Source organism: Mus musculus, chromosome 8, assembly GCF_000001635.26.
Source record: "Mus musculus strain C57BL/6J chromosome 8, GRCm38.p6 C57BL/6J".
In the NCBI taxonomy this organism is placed as follows: Eukaryota; Metazoa; Chordata; class Mammalia; order Rodentia; family Muridae; genus Mus; species Mus musculus.
Genome location: NC_000074.6, coordinates 83,715,177 through 83,735,016, shown reverse-complemented (window position 1 = coordinate 83,735,016; position 19,840 = coordinate 83,715,177). Strand labels below are relative to the sequence as shown.

At 51.1% G+C, this 19,840-nt stretch overlaps 2 protein-coding genes and 1 non-coding gene across 13 annotated transcripts in view; 2 read left to right on the top strand and 1 right to left on the bottom strand.

Moving 5' to 3' along the window:
- Positions 1-11,772, top strand: part of Adgre5 (adhesion G protein-coupled receptor E5) — an 18,067-nt gene extending 6,295 nt beyond the window's left edge. The window contains exons 2-20 of one of the 7 annotated variants that reach the window (XM_006531033.4): positions 665-715; positions 892-1,008; positions 1,451-1,603; positions 2,980-3,114; positions 4,760-4,906; positions 5,492-5,635; positions 5,714-5,760; positions 5,883-5,960; positions 6,577-6,736; positions 6,806-6,922; positions 7,049-7,272; positions 8,988-9,152; positions 9,671-9,862; positions 10,019-10,248; positions 10,330-10,399; positions 10,488-10,579; positions 10,657-10,825; positions 10,940-11,038; positions 11,115-11,772. In XM_006531033.4, coding sequence (XP_006531096.1) covers positions 665-715; positions 892-1,008; positions 1,451-1,603; positions 2,980-3,114; positions 4,760-4,906; positions 5,492-5,635; positions 5,714-5,760; positions 5,883-5,960; positions 6,577-6,736; positions 6,806-6,922; positions 7,049-7,272; positions 8,988-9,152; positions 9,671-9,862; positions 10,019-10,248; positions 10,330-10,399; positions 10,488-10,579; positions 10,657-10,825; positions 10,940-11,038; positions 11,115-11,144 — 2,420 coding nt within the window. In that variant the 3' untranslated portion in view covers positions 11,145-11,772. Of the gene's footprint in view, positions 1-606; positions 722-891; positions 1,009-1,450; positions 1,604-2,979; positions 3,115-4,759; positions 4,907-5,491; positions 5,636-5,713; positions 5,761-5,882; positions 5,961-6,576; positions 6,737-6,805; positions 6,923-7,048; positions 7,273-8,987; positions 9,153-9,670; positions 9,863-10,018; positions 10,249-10,329; positions 10,400-10,487; positions 10,580-10,656; positions 10,826-10,939; positions 11,039-11,114 lie in introns of all 7 variants that reach the window. The other 6 variants (XM_006531035.4, NM_011925.2, XM_017312836.2 and 3 more) reach the window with 6 other exon arrangements.
- Ddx39a (DEAD box helicase 39a) lies at positions 8,113-19,840 on the bottom strand. Of its 5 annotated transcripts, none has more exons than NR_156447.1 (12): positions 19,680-19,840; positions 15,419-15,630; positions 15,078-15,205; positions 14,376-14,468; positions 13,877-14,060; positions 13,165-13,283; positions 12,656-12,787; positions 12,459-12,568; positions 12,224-12,368; positions 11,983-12,130; positions 11,809-11,892; positions 8,113-10,539 (listed from the first exon to the last, which is right to left on the bottom strand). NR_156447.1 is itself a non-coding variant. In NM_001363117.1 (12 exons), the coding sequence occupies exons 6-12, from the start codon at positions 13,503-13,505 to the stop codon at positions 11,876-11,878; spliced, it is 684 nt and encodes a 227-aa protein (NP_001350046.1). In that variant the 5' UTR covers positions 13,506-13,551; positions 13,877-14,060; positions 14,376-14,468; positions 15,078-15,205; positions 15,419-15,630; positions 19,680-19,840; the 3' UTR covers positions 11,666-11,875. The 5 variants fall into 5 exon arrangements, 4 of the variants coding, with proteins under 4 accessions (NP_001350046.1, NP_932099.2, NP_001350045.1 ...); NM_001363117.1 differs by lacking the exon at positions 8,113-10,539 and adding an exon at positions 13,493-13,551 and having other exon boundaries at positions 11,666-11,892; XM_017312952.2 differs by lacking the exons at positions 8,113-10,539; positions 19,680-19,840 and adding exons at positions 13,493-13,551; positions 19,171-19,483 and having other exon boundaries at positions 11,736-11,892.
- Mir1668 (microRNA 1668) lies at positions 11,033-11,139 on the top strand. The gene has a single exon (NR_106188.1). It is a non-coding gene; the product is annotated as a microRNA 1668 (primary transcript).

The following is a 19,840-nucleotide window of genomic DNA, read 5'->3' as shown; positions in this document are numbered from 1 at the left end:
TCCAGCCCCCTATTTATCTATTTATTTATAGATAGAATTCATGTAGCCTAGCTTGGACTTAACCTCCATGTGTAGCCAAGGATGATTTCAAACTTCTGATCTTCCTGCAACCCCCCCCCCCCATACATTGGAGTGTCAGGCATAAACCCCATTCTTAACTGTGCAGTTTGTTGTCCTTGCTATTATTACTATCTGCTTATTTAGGTGTTTTAAAGATCTATTTATTTATGTATATGGGTGTTTTGTCTGCATGTATGTCTGCTCACCAGGAGAGGGGAATCCCATTACGGATGGTTGTGAGCTGCCATGCTGGTGCTGGGAATTGAACTCAGGACTTCTGGAAGAGCAGCCAGTGCTCTTAACTACTGAACTCTCTCCAGACCTGGCTGGTCATTTGTTTATTTGTTTGTTTTGTTTTTGCTTTTGAGACAGGGTCTCAGTATGTGGCCCAGGGTCGGCTTTGAGCTCCTAATCCCCCTGCCTCAGCATCCTGAGTGATTGAATTATAAGCAAGTGTCATTAGGCCACCCCCTGGGTCTGTCTCTTTGTATGAGTTACAGAACCTCAGCCTGGGCAGGGTCGTCACTGGATGCCCGATGTCCACAGGCACACAGCTTGGGCCTCCTGTTCCTGCTCTGGCTGACCGTCTTTTACTTCCTTGCAGTGGTGTGCATTTTACTGAGTCTCTCAGGAGCTGGAACCCAGAAGGCAGAGAGTAAGAGTAAGAGACACGAGGGCTGCCCAGTCGGAGCTGGGGAGGGAATCCCGCTGCCAACCACAGAACCTTGGGAGGGCATGAGCACTGCTGGGGAACTTTAGGACCTGCTCACACCTTCCTAAGATTCTGTTCTTGGTGGCACTTCCCCTCTACTGAGTATCTGTCCCCCACAGACTGTGCCAAGTGGTGCCCTATCAACTCAAAATGTGTCAGTAACAGAAGCTGTGTCTGCAAGCCCGGCTTCAGCTCGGAGAAGGAATTGATCACTAACCCTGCAGAGAGCTGTGAAGGTACGAAGCCTCAGGGATGGGCATGAAAAGAGATGACAAGGTTTGGACTCAGGGCAGGGGTCTTTAGCTTTCATCAAAGACAGAGAAAGAAAGCAAGGTAGGGAGGCAAGAAGTGAAAGGGGGCTTCCTGAGAGGAGTTCCAGGGGTCTGTGCCTGAACTTGGCTTTAGGAACCAGAAGGAGAAGGCTGACCTTCCATTCCACTCCCACACTGGTATTGTTCAAGTCCCGGGTCCCATCCAGAGGACTGAGAGGAGCAGAGCAGACCAGTCAGCTCCAGGAATAGCTTGTTAGACCTGCAGCTCAGCCTTATGAGTAGAGCTCATCATTTTTCTCAGAAGGCTAACTCATCAGCAGATCCCAGACTGGTAGTCAGGTAGGCGTGGGAGTCTCCTCCTTGGGAGAACTTACAGGTCTGGGAGGTGACCCCTGTTTTGTTGTAGACATCAACGAGTGTTTACTACCTGGATTTTCCTGTGGAGACTTTGCCATGTGTAAGAACTCAGAGGGGAGTTACACCTGCGTCTGTAACCTGGGATATAAGCTCCTTTCTGGTGCAGAATCTTTTGTTAACGAGAGTGAGAATACATGTCAAGGTAAGAGCCCCCCCTGCCTCAAGGTCACCAATGTCAGCTTCAAGGTCACCAGCATCTGTATTCTGTCTGTCTGTAACAAAGAGATTTGTTCTGTATTTATTAAACAGCACAGAAACACACAGCATGCAAAGGAATGAGGGCTTCTCGACAGAAGTCTTTAACAGCATTTTATAAGGGAAAAATAACTTACTCAGAACAGCAAACGATGGCAGGCAGACATCATTCTATATCCACGTGCTATTTCTAGCATCTGGGGGAGATTTGTTGTGTAACATTGTTCTCAGCCTATTGGTTGTTCTCAGGAAATGATTGCCACAGCACATCCTCACACACACAAAGGCATGCATGTACATTATTCTGGGTCAGGAGCACGGAAGGGTCCATAACTTACGATTGAAGCTATGCATTCCGCTTAGATTGTAAACCTTGATTAAATCTAAAGAACAGTAAGGCTGGTAACATTGTTCTCTTAAGGCAGGCTAAACTTTACCAAGCTGAGCACACAGTAGATTAAGTACGTAGTCTTTTTTTTTGGGGGGTGGGGGTTCGAGACAGGGTTTCTCTGTATATCCCTGGGGGTTTCTCTGTGTATCCCTGGCTGTCCTGGAACTCACTTTGTAGACCAGGCTGGCCTCGAACTCAGAAATCCGCCTGCCTCTGCCTCCTGAGTGCTGGGATTAAAGACGTGCGCCACTACGCCCAGCAAGTACGTAGTCTTAAGTGATCTCAAGGCAGATTTTTAACTTGTTGGCAAGATCTAAGAAAAAAATTTGTTGAATGCAAGAGACATTTTCAAAGCCAGGTGTGAGGCACAAGTCCTTTAAACTCAACACAGTAAGACCGGCAGATCTTGTGAGTTTGAAGCCATCCTGGTCTCCATAGTAAGTTCCAGGACAGCAGAGCTACATAATGAGACCATGTCCTAAAGAGAGAGACAGAGAGAAAGAGAATGGTTTTCAGAAAAATGTTATCCGTACATGAGGTGACATCTCCATGGATCCCAAGGAAGGTGACAGAAACCATCCAGCTTAGAGCAGAGCTCATCCAGTGCCTGAGGTGCTGACCCATCACGGAGCACTCCCGACTCCATCCTGCGTCGCTTGGAAGACATGCTCCCGGGAATCGCACTCAAAAGATGTCAGGATTCCTTGGGCCATATCTTCTTCTTCTCTACTTCTTTGTTCTGGAAGTTCAGAACTTCTTATGTCCATCTGCATCTCATTTGCATAAGCCACTATCCTTCTGTCATCTCATTTGCATAAGCCACCATCCCTCTGCCCATCTGCATCTCATTTGCATAAACCAAAGGCAAGGCATTCAGAATGCTCTGCATCTACCACAAGCACGGCCCACTGCAGTGTCTGTCCTCTTCCCAGCATCAGTGAACACTGGGATGACACCTGTGCCCTCCAGGATCCACACAGTTACTACTGCGCCTGGAAATCTCCCCGAGCAGACAACTACAGTGCACCAGACACAGATGGGAGACTCAGAAGAGAGGACACCCAAGGGTAGGCCACATTCCCTGTCATTACTTCTGCTGGAAGACAACGCCTGATGCCCGGATTCCCTTTTTTGGTCAGAGCCTTGTCCATTGCTCTACCCAGTCACCGGTTCTGACTATCCCCAGCAATTCTGGTTCCTTGAATACAGCATAGAATGGCATGGCCGGATTGGGCAGGGTGACGTCTACCCCCACCCCTCCACCACACACCCAAGAGAGTTGAAGGCTAGCACAATGCAAGAGAAGGTGTCATGGAGGATCGTTGCTTCATAACCCTTACCTGATGATGTCAATCACCCACAGCTGCCAGGCCAGACAATTCAGTGTAAGAAAGCTGGGCTACACTCAGCACATTGCCGGGTCTGTGGCCATGACAGAAAAAGAGAGAACAGAAATATCTCACTCCTGCCCCAGCAGCACGGCTCCCTCTCTGGGCACTGCGATCTTGAAGGGCTGGCTTCAGTGGAATAGATGTTCTTACCCTCTGTAACTTGAGCCAGGTGATGCCTGGCAGCCCATCACAGCTAGCTCCCACTGTGAGGCATCATGGCTATCTAGTGTTATCCCTCTTGCCCTGCCTCTCCTGTTGAGTTTCTTCCTAGAGGGAGCGTGGCTTGTGGGCAACACTCAGTTCTCCACTGACAGAGCAGAGATCTGGGGACCTAGTGTGACTGAGGTTAGCATAGTCCTGAAGGTTCCTGGAAGTCTATGTAGAACTCTGCAAGGGAGCAGTACCTTGTAGGAGTGGGGACAGAGGCTATCACGGGGAATACAGAGTTTCCCACCTTCTTGCACTGGCTCCTAAGGGTCATATGTAGTTTTCACCCCAAATCTTCAGGCTGGGATATTGATAGCTGCCGCTGTTCTATTGCTGGCAGTTAGGGAACCCTTGACTGCTTCCCCTATATCTAGACAATAGAGTTAGAGCTACCATGGACCCTATTTGATGCCTTTATATGAATTAGAAGTTGGTCTTCCTACAAGGAGGAGATTAAAATGTTGCAGATGCTTCTGTGTCACGTGGCCAACCTTGAGCCTGAGGCTTCAACTTCAAGCACATAATCCCCTCTGCTTCTTCTCATGAGCAGATGAGGGTCTGAACCCTAGAGTTTGTAGGGACACAGCATTTGCACCAACCCAGGGCAGCTCCTCATACACAGCTGTGCACCCTGAAGGTGTACACAGGTGGAAGTCCACCAGAAGACACCGTAAGACTGGACAGGACCTGGGAGGAGGCACAGTCTGTTAGCCTGAAGAGGGAGATCTGCAGGGTCCCAGAAGCTCCAAGAATTATGAAGACTCCCCTGAGGACTCAGCTCCCAGCAACATGTTACTACAGGGTAGGGAGGCCCCAGGAACTCCATGGAGCTCCCAGACCTCAGGTCCTCCACAGTTCTGAGAGCAGCGTCACATCCTGTCCTGAGAAAGATTAAAAAATAACAAGAGGCCTCGGTCAAGAAGTGCAGTGCGGTGGCCCAGTCTCCGTCCTGGTTTTACCTCTATTAATTGGGACCCCTGATCCTTGCTGGGCCTGACCTGCAGAAACCACCATGAGGTGGTCACTACATTTGTGGCAGTGAGAAGACGGGCAAGTGACACAGTGTATGGAGGAGTGAGTGGGGACAGGGATGACCCTTTCGTTTTGTTCCCAGATGTGAATGAGTGCATCTCCGGGCAAAACCATTGCCACCAATCCACCCACTGCATCAACAAATTGGGTGGCTATTCTTGCATCTGTCGTCAAGGCTGGAAACCTGTTCCTGGATCCCCCAATGGCCCTGTCAGCACAGTGTGCGAAGGTCTGCATGCAACCTTTCTAAGGACTCACAATCACAATAGCTAATCTCACCTTCAAGATTTGTTTATTTTAGCCAAGTGTGCTGATCCCACCACTTGGAGGGCAGCAGAGGCAGGCAGATAGATCTCTGTGAGTTTCAGGGCCATTTCATATGTATGTATGGGTGTGGATCTGTACACCATGTGGGTGCAGGTGCCCAAGGAAGCCAGAGAAGGCTGTCAGATCCTCTGGAACTGAATCCACAGGTTGAGCCATCTCTTCAGCTCCTGTGTTTTATCAAAGGAATGAAAGGGGGCTCTGTTAGGCCAGGACTTATTCTCCTGAGGCTAAATCTGAAAAGCTGTGGGGTTCAGGAAAGGATCCAGGTTACAAAGGCGAGGCCCCGGGGGACCCCAGATGCCTTCAATTACTAAAAGTCCACAGTTTCTCACATACATCTATATGCCTTAGCCTCTGCACATTCCCTACCATCCTGTACCACTGAATGAGGCCACCAGGGGTCAGTACCTCAGGCCAGAGACTGTAGCAGTACTAAAGAGACTGGGGCCAGACAGGAAAGGCTCTAACCCCTTCCTTATGTCTGCAGATGTGGATGAGTGCAGCTCTGGGCAGCATCAATGTCACAATTCCACCGTCTGCAAAAACACCGTAGGCTCCTACAAGTGCCACTGCCGTCCAGGTTGGAAGCCAACTTCTGGGTCCCTCCGTGGTCCAGACACCATATGCCAAGGTACCTGACCCAGCCACCCAGATTCCATGCCCCACAAGTGCTCTCTGAGATTACTGAACTATAGTCCTGTCTCCACAGAGCCACCGTTCCCTACTTGGACACTGCTGCCCACAGCCCACAGTCAGGTGAGTAGCCAGTGAATACCAGGAGGTTGGACTTTTTCATACAGCCTGTCCATGCCCGTCAGCTGTGCAGCTGCCCACCCATGACTCACCACCCACCCATGACCATCCTTCTCCCTTCCCAGACTCTCTTGAGATTCTCTGTTGAAGTCCAGAATCTGCTCCGTGACTTCAATCCAGCCACGGTCAACTACACCATCCAGGTGAGGGAGACACTTGGGACCCTGGTGCATCGTGGAACATGTCACAGGCTTCAGGGCAGACTGACAGCATTCTATCCGTCCGAGCAGTATTTCTGGTTTGGGGCACATGGATCTGACATGTGCAGCCATGTGTGTGGCTACTACACAAGGGTTATAATGGCAGTGACTGGGGCAGTTAAGATTGGAATTAAGCAGAGCATGATGGCCCACTCTGCTTGGGGCCTTAAGAAGGATCTCAAGTTCCTGAGTTAGACATCGATGACATGCCTGTGACTCCAGCAGGTAGAGGCAGGAAGAGCAGAAGCCCAAGGTCATAATGGAAGAGCACCAGTCTAGAATCCCCAGTGAGGGCTGGGGGGGGGCATGGCTCAGCAGAGCCTTGGCAGTCCCTGTGCCTACTGTTGTTTACGTGCTGTTGTGACATGCAGATGCACAGGGTCATAAACTTCACCTCCTTGTTTTCTGGCTACTGTGTAAGTCTTACTGCATCCCGCCAGCTGACTCCCCAGGGAGCCCGCGTGGCTCTCCAGTGTCTGCTGGTAGGCAGAGTGGTCAGGGTCCTTCATTTAGTTTCTGTGGTTCAAAACCTTAGCAACTCTGTCACTCATTACCCCAGAAACTCATCGAGGCTGTGGACAAGCTGCTGGAAGACCCCATGGAGACTGAAACCCAACAAGTAGCTGCCCAGTTGCTCTCGAACCTGGAACAAAGCCTTCGGACCTTGGCTCAGTTTTTACCCAAAGGCCCCTTCACCTACACGTCCCCTTCAAATACTGGTAAGCCTTCTTCCTGCCCCACCCCAGGAACCATCCTTGGTTCCCCCAATCATGTCCCTGTCTCTTCAGAACTGTCCCTGATGGTGAAGGAGCAAGACAACAAAGATGTTACCACAGTGCACCACGGCCAAACTTGGATGGAGCTGGACTGGGCTGTGACAGCTGGAGCCAAAATCTCAGAAAATGGTAGGGGTCCAGAGAGGGCGCCTGCCAGGGAAACCAGGGTGAGGTCTGGAGAGGACAGGGAGACACCAGCCCACTGGGAGGAGTACAGAGAGGGGACAGGAGTTGAGCCTTCATGTCTGCCCCCAGGCTCCTCGGTGGCAGGCATCCTGTCCAGCCCAAACATGGAAAAGCTGCTGGGCAACACCCCGCTGAACTTGGAGCAGAGAAGGGCCTCCTTGGAGGACTTCTATGGAAGCCCGATTCCGAGTGTCTCACTTAAGCTTCTCTCAAACATCAATTCTGTCTTCCTGACCAACACGAACACTGAAAAGCTCGCCTCGAATGTCACGTTCAAGTTCGACTTTACTTCTGTGAGTCCTCCAACTGGAGAGAGGGGAGGGGTGGGGATGCTCTGTGGCTCACCCCCTAACCAAAGTCAAAAGTCAGGGCAGCGCCTCTTGACCTACATGGTACGAGAGAACTAACTCCCAAAGTTATTCTGACTCCTTCCTCCAACACACACACAAAATAAATGTAATAAAAAACACTAAAAATACATAAAAAATTTAAAATCACAGCTGTGGGGTGTGTGTGGTGACACATGCTTTTAATTCTAGTACTTGGGAGGCTCTCTGAGTTTGAGGCCAGCATGGTCTACAGAAATTCAGGATAAAGCTCATAAAGACTCTGTCCCAAAAAATAAAACAGCAAAAAACAAAACTAAATAGATAAAAAAAGAAATAAAATCTGAGCTGGGTGTTGTGGCACAGACATTTTCCTCTCAATTGCTGGGAGGCAGGAAATTCAAGGTTCAAAGCCTGCCTGGAGTGAAGTTAAGGCCCACCTGAGCAACTTGGCAAGACCTTGTTTTCAAACTCAGTGCTACAGTTGGTTGGCATTCAGAAAGTCCCTGGGTTCAGCCCCTAGTACTGCTGAATTGAATGAATGAATGAGCAAACAGATAAGTAACTGTGAGGCAAGGCCAGTAGTTGACTCAATGGTGGAATGCTTACCTGGCATGGTAAGGTTTGGTCTTCAGTATCATAAAATGTTTTAAAAGGGGTGGGGAGATGGCTCAGTGGTTAAGAGCACTGATTGCTCTTCCAGAGGTCGTGAGTTCAATTCCCAGCTCCCACGGTTTCACCAAACCTTAATTTAATTCCCAGCCTGAGTTGGGACCTACATGGTAGTAGAAACCAGTTTTTTTTTCCATATTTTTTATTGGGTATTTATTTCAATTACATTTCCAATGCTATCCCAAAAGTCCCCCACACACTCCCCCACCCATTCCCCTACCCACCCACTCCCACTTCTTGGCCCTGGTGTTCCCCTGTACTGAGGCATATAAAGTTTTCACGACCAATGGGCCTCTCTTTCCACTGATAGCCGACTAGGCCATCTTCTGATTCATATGCAGCTAGAGACACGAGCTCCAGGGGTTATTGGATAGTTCATATTGTTGTTCCTCCTATAGGATTGCAGATCCCTTCAGCAGCTTGAGTACTTTCCCTAGCTCCTTCATTGGGGGCCCGTGATCCATCCAATAGCTGACTATGAGCATCCACTTCTGTGTTTGCCAGGCCCTGGCATAGTCTCACAAGAGACAGCCATATCTGGGTCCTTCTAACAAAATCTTGCTAGTGTATGCAATGGTGTCAGCGTGTGGAAGCTGATTATGGGATGGATCCCTGGATATGGCAGTTTCTAGATGGTCCATCTTTTCGTCTCAGCTCCAAACTTTGTCTCTGTAACTCTTTGCTGTTTGAGGCAGCCTGGAGTGTATGAGATAGTATACATAGACTGAGGACATCCAATAAACCTAGTTTTTGTTTTTAAATTACAATCTGTAGGCAACCATTCCCGCTGGCTCTTTTAATTTCCTTGGCATTTATTACCTGCTACTGCTTGTGATGTTTCAGCTCAGGGCAAGGGCTGGTGTCCTGTTGTTCAGTTGCTGGCTCCTCATGCTCTCTGAGCACAAAGTAGATACTTATGTAGCCAAAAGCAAGGTTCTCAGCTCCCCCAGACTGGCCCTAAGTGTGCTCAAAGTGTGCTTCCGACACCCTCACCACCTATCTGCCCACAGGTGGAGTCAATTGAGCCACGTCATGAGCTGATATGTGCCTTCTGGAAAGCCCACAACGGGAATGGGTACTGGGACACCGACGGCTGCTCAATGAATGGCACTGGCTTCTGCCACTGCAACCACCTGACCAGCTTTGCCATCCTAATGGCTCAGTACCATGTGCAGGTAAGCGGTAAGCTCTAGACCCACAGGTAGCCAGGTGTGCTAGGCAGGAGCATGGTCTCCACTCAAGGGTGTTGTTCAAGCAGGCTCCTTTGGATGGCCCCATGCCTTGCTTTTTAGCTCCTCCCCTGGAATCCTCTTTATGACCCAGTAGCTGATGGATGCAGGCCTCTTGTCTGAGTCACTGCACAACTGTCAAGAACTGCTAAAAGCACACCAGTCTGGGCAGATGAGATGGGTCAGTGAGTAAAGGTGCCTGCAGGTAGCCAACCTAATAACCCGAGTTCCATCTCCAGAAAGCACAGTGACAACAGATACTTCACCCGGCAACCCTCCTCCCCTGCAAATAAAAGGCCCTGTGTAGATTGTTCCAGGTAGTGTAGCTTCCTGAACATGGCTATTACCTGGGCCACATGGTCAGCTTGAATTAGCCAGTTGGCCCTGTAGTCCAAGACAGGATGCAGGATCATAGGTAGGAGGGGTGTGAGGGCACACCACTCATCCTGGTTGCCTGCTCCTAGGACCCAAGGCTGGAATTGATCACCAAGGTGGGGCTGTTGTTGTCCCTGATCTGCCTGCTGCTGTGCATCCTGACCTTCCTGCTGGTGAAGCCCATCCAGAGCTCTCGAACCATGGTGCACCTGCACCTGTGCATCTGCCTCTTCCTGGGCTCAATCATATTCCTGGTCGGCGTGGAGAATGAAGGGGGTGAGGTAAGTTCCAGAGCATGGAGTTAAGTCCTAGGAGTAAGGCCCAGCTGGGGCTCAGTGTGGAGCCAGAACCTGATGGAGCCCCGCTGCTGGGGCATGAGGCTTTGAAGCCCAGTGGTCCTACCGGGCACTGATTCTTCCTAACTCTCCATCCCACAGGTGGGCCTGCGCTGCCGCCTGGTGGCCGTGATGCTGCATTTCTGCTTCCTGGCCGCCTTCTGCTGGATGGCACTGGAGGGCGTGGAGCTCTACTTCCTGGTGGTGCGTGTGTTCCAGGGCCAAGGCCTGAGTACATGGCAACGCTGCCTGATTGGCTACGGGGTGCCCCTCCTCATCGTGGCCATCTCAATGGCAGTTGTCAAAATGGATGGCTATGGGCATGCAACATAGTGAGTGTACTGAAGTGAGGCCCAGGCTGGGCGGGGCCAGGGCTGGGGCACTGACTGATGGGGCACCTTCTCCTCCCCAAGCTGCTGGCTGGACTTTAGGAAGCAGGGCTTTCTCTGGAGCTTTTCGGGACCCGTGGCCTTCATCATTTTCGTAAGTACTCTCTGGGCACTGGAGGCCTGAGCAGCCAGACTGCTAACTCCTTGCAGCCCTATAACCCGAGACCATGATCCCCACTCAGTGCAATGCTGCCATTTTCGTGATCACTGTCTGGAAGCTCACAAAGAAGTTTTCTGAAATCAACCCAAACATGAAGAAGTTAAGGAAGGCGAGGTGAGAGGGGCAGGGAAGGAGGCTTTGGGGCAAGGGCTGGAGACCGGGCTGTTTGCTACAGTTGTCCACCCCCACAGGGTGCTGACCATCACCTCCATCGCCCAGCTCCTTGTGCTGGGCTGCACCTGGGGCTTCGGCCTGTTCCTCTTCAACCCCCATAGCACATGGCTATCCTACATCTTTACCCTGCTCAACTGCCTGCAGGGCCTATTCCTCTATGTGATGCTCTGCCTGCTCAACAAAAAGGTAGGCTGACCAGAGCTGGCTATGGAAGAGCCCAGGGTGGGAGGAGGCAGGGCCAGGCCTGAGTCCCTAGCCCAGCTCCTTTTTTCCCCATAACCTGGTGCCTTGTGTTCACAGGTGAGGGAAGAGTACTGGAAATGGGCCTGCATGGTCACTGGGAGCAAGTACACAGAGTTCAACTCTTCCACAACAGGCACTGGCACCAGCCAAACACGGGTAAGGGGCTGGCCTGCAGTGGGGCTGGGAGGGCAGGCCTAGGTGAGCTCAGCCTCAAAGGCCTCCTTCTCTGCAGGCTCTCAGGTCCTCAGAATCAGGGATGTGAAGGCGAGTTCCATGAAGGACAGCAGCACATACTCACGGCTGTCATTCTGCCTTCTGTTCCTGCCACCTTTCGGCCTTTGACCCCACTTCATATAAAGAAGGGATGCAAACCCAGCAATGAGCCCTGCCACGGGGCAAGGGGTCGCTGGTCCTGCTTCTGGTTGTCTCTGCCTCACCACAGCTACTGCCTACCAGAGAAACAGAATGCAGCCAGCCCAGACCTGCAGCCCACTGCCTGGTACACGAGGCAGGCAGTCCTAGGACAAAGGGAAGAGCCCTTGAGACCTGGGCTCTTTGCCAGGGTGCTGGGTTCAGTTTCCTTAAGCTAAGACTGTGGATGCCACGTCAGCCACTGAAGCCCGCCTGCTGCTGAGGCTCACGGTACAGAGGCCTCGCTGCTCCACATCCAGGGCAGAAGGTCTCACAGCTAAAGACTAGGTTTTGTAATTTTTTTAACCTGTAAACCTTTCAATGTTGACACACAAAATTAAATATCATATTGATAAAAAAGATGGCACGTTTGCTGGTGAGAAGTTTGCTGGCTTGACCCAACCCCATGAGATGTTGACCGAAAGGGATGGGGCTGGAGCCATGCATTCACAATAAAAGTTTATTCTTACATCACTAAAGCTTTGGAACAATAAAAAGAGACATCGATTTGTCACCTAGAAAGAGGTTCTGAAGCAGCAGGTGGGAAAGAGAGTGGCCATGTTGCCCTGGCTACACATACGGTTACCGGCTCTGCTCAACTGTAAAGACAAGAAAGACACAGTGAGTGAGGATAGAGGGCCTTTGCTCCTGAAGCCCCGCTCCTGCCCTGAGTGGCTCCAGGTACTCACTGTATGTGGAGATATCTATTTCCTCTGGAAGCTCAGCTACATTCACTTCAAACCGGTCCTGAACATCATTAAGGATTTTGGCATCATTTTCATCCGATACAAAAGTGACTGCCAGGCCCTTGGTACCAAAGCGACCAGCACGAGCCACCTGCAGAGAGATGGTCAGGAGACAGTCACTCCTGAGGATCTGAGAAGGGTGGGGGAGGTCCTGAGCCCGCCCACACTGGGAGGAGGCGCTCACTCGGTGAAGGTAGGTGTCTGAGTCCTCTGGCATGTCATAGTTGAAGACAATGTTGACTCGCTCAATGTCCATACCTCTGCCAAACAGATTAGTAGCCACCAGGATTCGTCGCTGGAAGTCCTTGAACTGCTGGTATCGGGACAGGCTAGAGCGGGAGACAAGCAGAGGCATTAAACCCGAGTCCCAGGTGTGAGCAGCCTTGGCCCTGGTGGACATCACTCACTCATGCACTCACCGCTCCTCCTGGGCCATGCCTCGGTGAATAGCGATAGCTGGGAAATTCTGCTCCACTAGGAGCTGGGCCAGGGCCATGCAGCGTTGCACAGACTTGACAAAGATCACCACCTGAAGAAGAAGGGTGTTTAGGCGCATAGATAATCACCCCACAGGCCCATATCTTGGTGTGGAAGGAAGGAAGGAAGGAAGCATCACCTGGTTAAACTCTAGCACGTCGAGGAGGTCGAAGAGCTTACGGTTCTTCTCACTGTCCTTGAGCTTGACGTAATACTGCTGCAGCCCATGCAGTGTGAGCTTGGTCTCGTCGTCCACAAACACCTCCATAGGCTGTGTGGGGAGGGAAGCAGGAAGGGGCGAGTAGGGCTCACTTCTGGGCGTCTCATGTGCCCGGAACCTTCCAGAGAGCAGCTCCTCTGTATTGATGATTCCCAGAGGGCCTGTTGCACCCAACCTCAGTAAACAATTCTCTCCCAAAAGCCGGATGTAAGCTCTGCCTCTGGCTCAGGTGTGGACCACTCAGCTCCCAGTTTGACAAACCAGGGGAAGGAAGGAGGCCGGCGAAGCCTCCTAGCATCCTCCAGGCCATGAGAGCAGTGTGCTTGTCGCAGAGTGGCCCAGCCCATCAGAGAGGGCCAAAGCTGCTGCGCTGAGGTGTTGGCCACGGTGGGCAGGCAGCCAGCCAGCTGGGGCGTCACCCTACTCACATCCTGCATGAACTTCCTGCAGACTGGCCGGATCTCCTTGCTCAGGGTGGCGCTGAACATCATACACTGCTTCTCGTGGGGTGTCAGACGAAAGATCTCCTGTACATCCCGGCGCATGTCTGGATGGGATGCCAACAAATCGCAAGCCTGAGTGTCTTGTCTGACTGAGCAGACCCACAGCAGAGAGGAACCAGCCCTTCCCAACCTGGACCGGACAACACTGGCACCATAGCCGTGGTGGAGTGGGCCCAGGGGTGTCCCCGCTGCCTGAGGGGCTGGGCTCGGATGGGCGGGAGCGCAAGCATGGGAGGAGCTGCGGTCCACTTACTCGCTGCCAGCATGGAGCGGCTGCCAGTGCGCCTTGAGCCACGCTTCAGGAAAGGGAGCCTGAGGCAGAGACAGCCACTGGCGTGAGAGCTGCAGCTGCTTCCCAGGACACATGCCCATCTCTCCCAGCCCCTGATGGTGGCTGAGGCCACTCTACTCCTCTAGATTCCCTAAAGGGCTGGCAGCTCATGGGGCCTAGGGTCCAGAAGCAGCACATACTCTGTAACCTCAGAATTCCCCTTAGGCTTCTCCTAGAAACCCTGAGTTCTGGCCACCCATGTGACCCACTATAAGAGCCACCTCTGCCTGCCCTATCAGGCCCCCTAGAAAACGGCTGTGACTCTATGAGTGGGAAACCAGCTGGACAGGACAGTAGGATGCTCACCCAGCTGTTCCAGCATCTTGTCACATTCATCTAGCACAAAGTGCTTCACATTCCTCAGGTTGAGGCTCCTGCTCCGCACAAGTGCCAGGATCCGGCCTGGTGTCCCCACCACAACATGAGGACAGTTCTTCTTCAACACATCTTCATCCTTCTTAATGGAGAGGCCTCCAAAGAACACAGAAACCTATGGGGACAGAAAGAAAGCTGTTTCCACCATCTGGGGGCAGTGATCCTTACAGCATAGGTCCCACCCATCCTGAGGGGACCTGACACTCCAGCCCCACTCCCTCAGAACCCAGGCGGGGCCGAAAAAACAGGGCAAGGCTGAGGTATGTGGGACCAGCACAAGCCTTGTGGGTTGGGCATAATTCATCAGGCTCATAAGGAACATAAGTTAGCATAAACCTCAAGATTGAGAAATGCTGCTTGAGCTGACACTGAGGCCAGCAGGGCTCCAGAAGGCCCCGTGGTACCCAGCACAGCACCTGAGGAGGCTTACCTTAACACTGGGCATGTACTTAGAGAAGCGCTCATACTCCTTGCTGATCTGGAAGGCCAGCTCCCTCGTGTGGCACATGACCAGGACTGATACCTAGAGAGCAACAAACAGGCCTTCTTTCCCAGAATCTACACCATCCTACCCCAAACCTACTGCTGTAGCCCAGTAGTTTGAAGCCCAAACATCTCCACTTCTCCTCACCCTGACCTATCCTCCTCATGGCTACAGTAGGCAAGGAACAGAATGGAGCACTGACCCTAAATAAAAGGGTTACCTCAGGCTGCCATGTCTTTTTGACCACCCACAGGATAGCCCTTCCCTAAATCCTCACACTCTTGTCAGACCCTGAAAAGACAAGCAGACACCCACCCAAGAAAGAACAAGCCAAAGCCTCACCAGGCCACCCAAGAGCTCGACCTTAGAGCCACACTCCAGACCACCACAACAGGATTCCTCCCAACCCCCACCCCAGCTCCCCATTCTGGACTCCAGTGTAAATCTTAAGATCCTACAATGTATCTATAGTGGTAGTGTTAAGAACACCTGCAAAACAAGTCAGCAGTCACTGTGGTGACTGCAGTCAGTAAAATTTCACTTCCCAGATACATTCAAAAGCCCACAGAGAAAATGGAAGTAGTTTTATGAGGCCCAAGACTGTACTGTCATGTGGTAACTCTAGCCCAGAAAAGAGCCCACACCTACCTGGCCATTGACAGGCTCAATCTGCTGCAGGGTGGCCAGCACAAACACAGCTGTCTTGCCCATCCCAGACTTGGCCTGGCACAGGACATCCATACCCAGAATGGCCTGGGGAATACACTCATGCTGGACTAAGAAAGAAAAAAGCGTGTGAGTTAAGACACTGGCTGCTGCCTCTCTGCACACTCTTCTGCCAGACCCCAACCATCTGCTTGCATAGAGGCTGCTGATATAACTGACTCACGGGGAGGACATATCCCCTATCCAAGGCACAGGAGAAGCTCAGGATGGGTAGGATTTACTCTGGGAAGAGGGCATAACAGGGTGGCACCAGTGTAGCATACCCTCTGAAGGATGCTCAAAGCCACAGTCAACTATAGCTCTCAGGAGCTCTGGCTTCAGTAGAAAGTCCCGGAAGCCAGAACTGTGGATGGAGACATAAGATCCTTTGACATCTTTCTTCGGGGGAGCTGGAGTGCTCTCCTGGGGTGCCTGGGGCTCTTCATCTTCATCATAATCCAAAAGTTCATTTTCCACATCCTGTTCTGCCATGGCACTGAGAACAGAAAAGAGGGTAAGGTAGAAACACATCTGAGAACCACGTAGGAAAACCCACTTGGCAGAGAAGGAGGATAAGGAAAGGGTGGCAGGGGCAAGCCCTGGACAGGCAGAGCTCAGTGGTGTACAGGACTTCCCACTTCAGCCTACTGTCCTGTCACCATCCTCTCAGCAACCTCCCATCTGCTACACACCACTCTCCCATCCAATGCCACCCAGCCCAAGCATTCTAAGGTCTACCATACTACAAATGGGGACCTGGCCCAGTGATCTACCAGGTTCTATCCCCAACACCACAAATCAAATAAGTGATAGTTATCACACAGATTCGTCACTATAGCCCTCATGGCCGTTTTCAAGTCTGTATATACAAGATTTTTTTTAGACAGCCCTAATAGTCCTGGCTGTTCCAGAACGGACAGTTACAGGTTGACATCATTTCACCTGGCTAATGTGTCCTCACTGACATTCAAGTTTTGGCACTAATAAGGTTTCTCAGACCACCCTCCCAAGGAGCTCCTGGAACCCACAGCTTGGACCTGAAGTTGTACCTGCCTTGGTGTTGAGAAAGGAGTTGTTGTGGTCAAGAAGCAAGCAGCATTTCCCCTACCAGCCCAGCCCAGCCCAGCCCAGCCTAGCCTAGCCTCCCCTACCTTTTGTGGTCTACACAGGGGAATCATTAAGAGCTTTTATGAAGAGGATTCCCATTGGGCCAGGCCAGCAAGCCAGCCAGTTAAGATGCTAAATGGAATTCTCAGGAGACGAGCTCACCCCCCCCCCCACACACACTTTATTAATCCCTTATACACCAAGTACAAGGCACACACCAGCCAGGCCTGTCTCTCATCTTCCCTAGCCTGCAAAAATAGTTCCATCTTCCTGAGGTAGGATGCTAACATACTAGGACCCACTTCTAGCCCTCTTGTTCATTCTCCATGACTTTATCCAATGATATTCAGCCATTTCTATGTTGACTCTCCCCAACTTTGTCTACAGCCATATACCTTTTCCACTCCACAGCCGTTACCAGCTGCTTTCCCATATCCTTACAAGTTTAATTCAGGCGGTCTACAGCAAAGCTTTGTGATTCACCCCAAGGGCTACCTACATTCCCCCATCTCAAAAATATTTATGCCATTCTCAGGGGCAGTCTTGACTGACCAAGAAATCTTATCCAGTAAATTCCACTTACCAAATCCAGTTAGGCCCACCTAGCCACTTCTCACAAAGGTTGGTCCCAAGGTGAAGTGACCTTTTGTTTGTTTCTTTAAAATTGGAACAGCTTTACTGAAACAATCATATGATATACAATTCACCAACCAAAGCACACAATTCAGGAGCCACAAACATGCTCACACAATCAGCTCTAACACCAGGCAGTGGTAGTGCACTCCTTTAAATCCCAGGACTTGGGAGGCAGAGGCTGGCAGATTTCTAGGTTCGAGGCCAGCCTGGTCTACAGAGAGAAACCCTGTCTTGAAAAACCAAAACCAAAACCAAAAAAAAAAAAAAAAAAAAAAAAACCAAAAACCAAAAACCAAAAAAACCCAACCTTCTGGATGAACTAGAGAAATGGCTAATTGATTAAAAGTACATGATCACATGATCTTTCTTTCAGAGCACAGGTTCAATTCCCAACATCCACATGAAGGTCGACAACTGTCTATAACCCCGGTTCCAAAGAGACCCAATGTCCTCTTCTGACCTTCCGACCAAACATGCACTCTGAATATAAATGCATTCAGACAAAACACTTCTATAAAACAAAATCAGTAAATTTAAAAAACCCCTGGGCCTGGGGTGTGGCTCACCAATAAATGCCTAGCATGTGAGAAAACCCTGAACTCCATCCCCCAAACCACAAAGTAGCCTGCTGCCCACAACCATCGCCTGCCTAACTCCCAGACAGTTACTCTGCCAAGAAGCGTCTGCAGACTAGCCTTTTCTGGGCATTTTCTATAAATAGGTTCAGACAGCATCACCTGGCCTTTTACTTTGATTCCTTCACTCTACCATTCTCAACACCCACCCAGAATGGGAATAAATGCTGAATTCCTTTTTATAGCCAAATATAAGATCATGTGAATTGAACCCCAGTGCTCTGAAAGAATGAAAGAACATGTGCTCTTAATCAATCAGCCATCTCTCTAACCCATCCAGAGGTTTTCTTTTTGAAAGGTGGTGAAGCATATTCAAGTTGATTGTGCTGATGCCACAGCATGTAAGAATATCACGGGTGTCATTTTTGGGTTACATTGTTTTGTCTGGATCACACCAACAGCCTCCTCAGTGTCCACTGATCCCTATGCTACACAACTCCCACAGCAGGCAGAGGGAGCCTACTCCAGCTACATCACACCTGGCTGTCACTGTGCTGTACGAGTCCCCCACATCCACACACCCCTACACATACACAAGTGAAAATGCTTAGGTATCAGTCCTTAAAGCACTAGACCCCAGCAAAGGTTTAAAGCAGAGACAGCTAGGAGAGGAGAGCTGAGCAGGCCCAGGGCCTGTGTTGTGTACTTCAGTTGCTAACTAGGCTTGGAGTTGAGTGATTCAGTAAGAATTTGCTCAAGATGGAGTGGAAGATAAGAGCAACAGCAGGGAGAAACTAATTCACTGAAAGGGAATTAGCTGGGTGGGGTACTGAAGTCGAGAAGATGAGTCACCAAAGAGCTCAAAGCCAGTCCTGGGGAGAAAAGAATCACACATCTCTGGGTTCAAACACCTGAATGACCAAGATGTACCTATTTCTATTTGAAACTGAGTCTCATGCAGGCCCTCAAACTTGTGTGTAGCCCAGACTAGCCTCGAATTCCAGATCCTCCTGCCTCCACTTCCCAAATGCTAGAATATATTAAAAATGAATTCTAAAAAATGCCTGAGACAGGGACAGACAGATCTCTAGTTCCAGGCTAGCCTGGGCTACACAGTGAGATCTTGTTTCAACAACAACCAAAAAACTTTTAAGTTCTAAGACTGGCTAGGCAAGGTGGCCAATGTGGCTTAAGAATTAATGATGCTTTCACACGACCTGAGTTAGGTTTCTCAGTTTACATCCTTCTAACTCCAGGGTCAGTACTTCCGGCCTCCTAGAGCACCTGCACACAGGTAGTCATTCAAATATTTACACCTAAATAAAAAACTTCAAGAACAACCTCGATTTCAGGAGAACCTATCTTCTGGCCTCTCATATGTGTACTCTGTCTTTAGGCAGTACTGCTTTAAAAACATTTATTGTGCTGGTGAAAGGATAAATGTGAAGCCGGGCTTAGTGGGACACGCCTTTAATACCAGACCTCCGGGGACTGAGCCAAGTGGACCTCAGTGAGTTCGAGCCCGACCTGGTCTTCAGAGAGAGAGTTCAAGGACGACCAGGATTATGTAAAGAGATCCTGTCTCAAGAATCTAGGCACACAAAAGGTTCCGGGAACTAGTTGAGGCGCAACTCGGAGCGTATGGCCCCCCACCCCCAATACGTCAGGCCTTGCTTCAACCAGGAAAATGAAACAAGTGAACCCAGACTGTCACAGACCTAAAGTTTCAACTATAGGTCCAGGCAGACCAGAGGCAACGGGCTGAACCGGCCTCACACCGGGAAAGCGACGCCGAGTGAATGGCCACGTTCCTAAGAGGCGCGACACTGGCCTTCCGCATCAGAGTCTGGAGAAGAATCTCCTGGGCGAGCGGCGGAACAAGACGGGAAGCCGGTGACTGCAGACTCGGGACGTCTGCCCAGATAGCCTGAGTCCTCTCGCCGTGACCGAAAACGCAGTGTGGATCCGCCCGGTCCCTCAATCCCACCACGGTACACATGGGGCCTCCGAGAGCCGCCATTCCCATCACCGTCCCCGGAAGCCGACCTACTAACGGCTGGCCCGCCCCTGGCGCATGCTCAATGGAGCCCAACGGCCGCCGGCTCGAGGTGCCTAACCGTCCCGCTGCTGTGCGCCCACTCCTCCCGCTGCACCGCGCCCCGCAGCTTCCCTTTCGGCGAACCCACAGCCCCGCACCGCGGCCCCGGCCTCGGGACCCGCCACTTACCTGCCGCCCGGTTCGCCTCCGCGAGCTGCAAAGAGAGCCACCCGTCCGGTTCTACGCCGCGACCCTGGACGCGCGCTACAGTGCTTCCTGCCTGGAGCCCAACTCGAGTCTCGCTCACTGGATAGCTGGCTTATCACTCAACAGAGGAAAGGATGATGGTT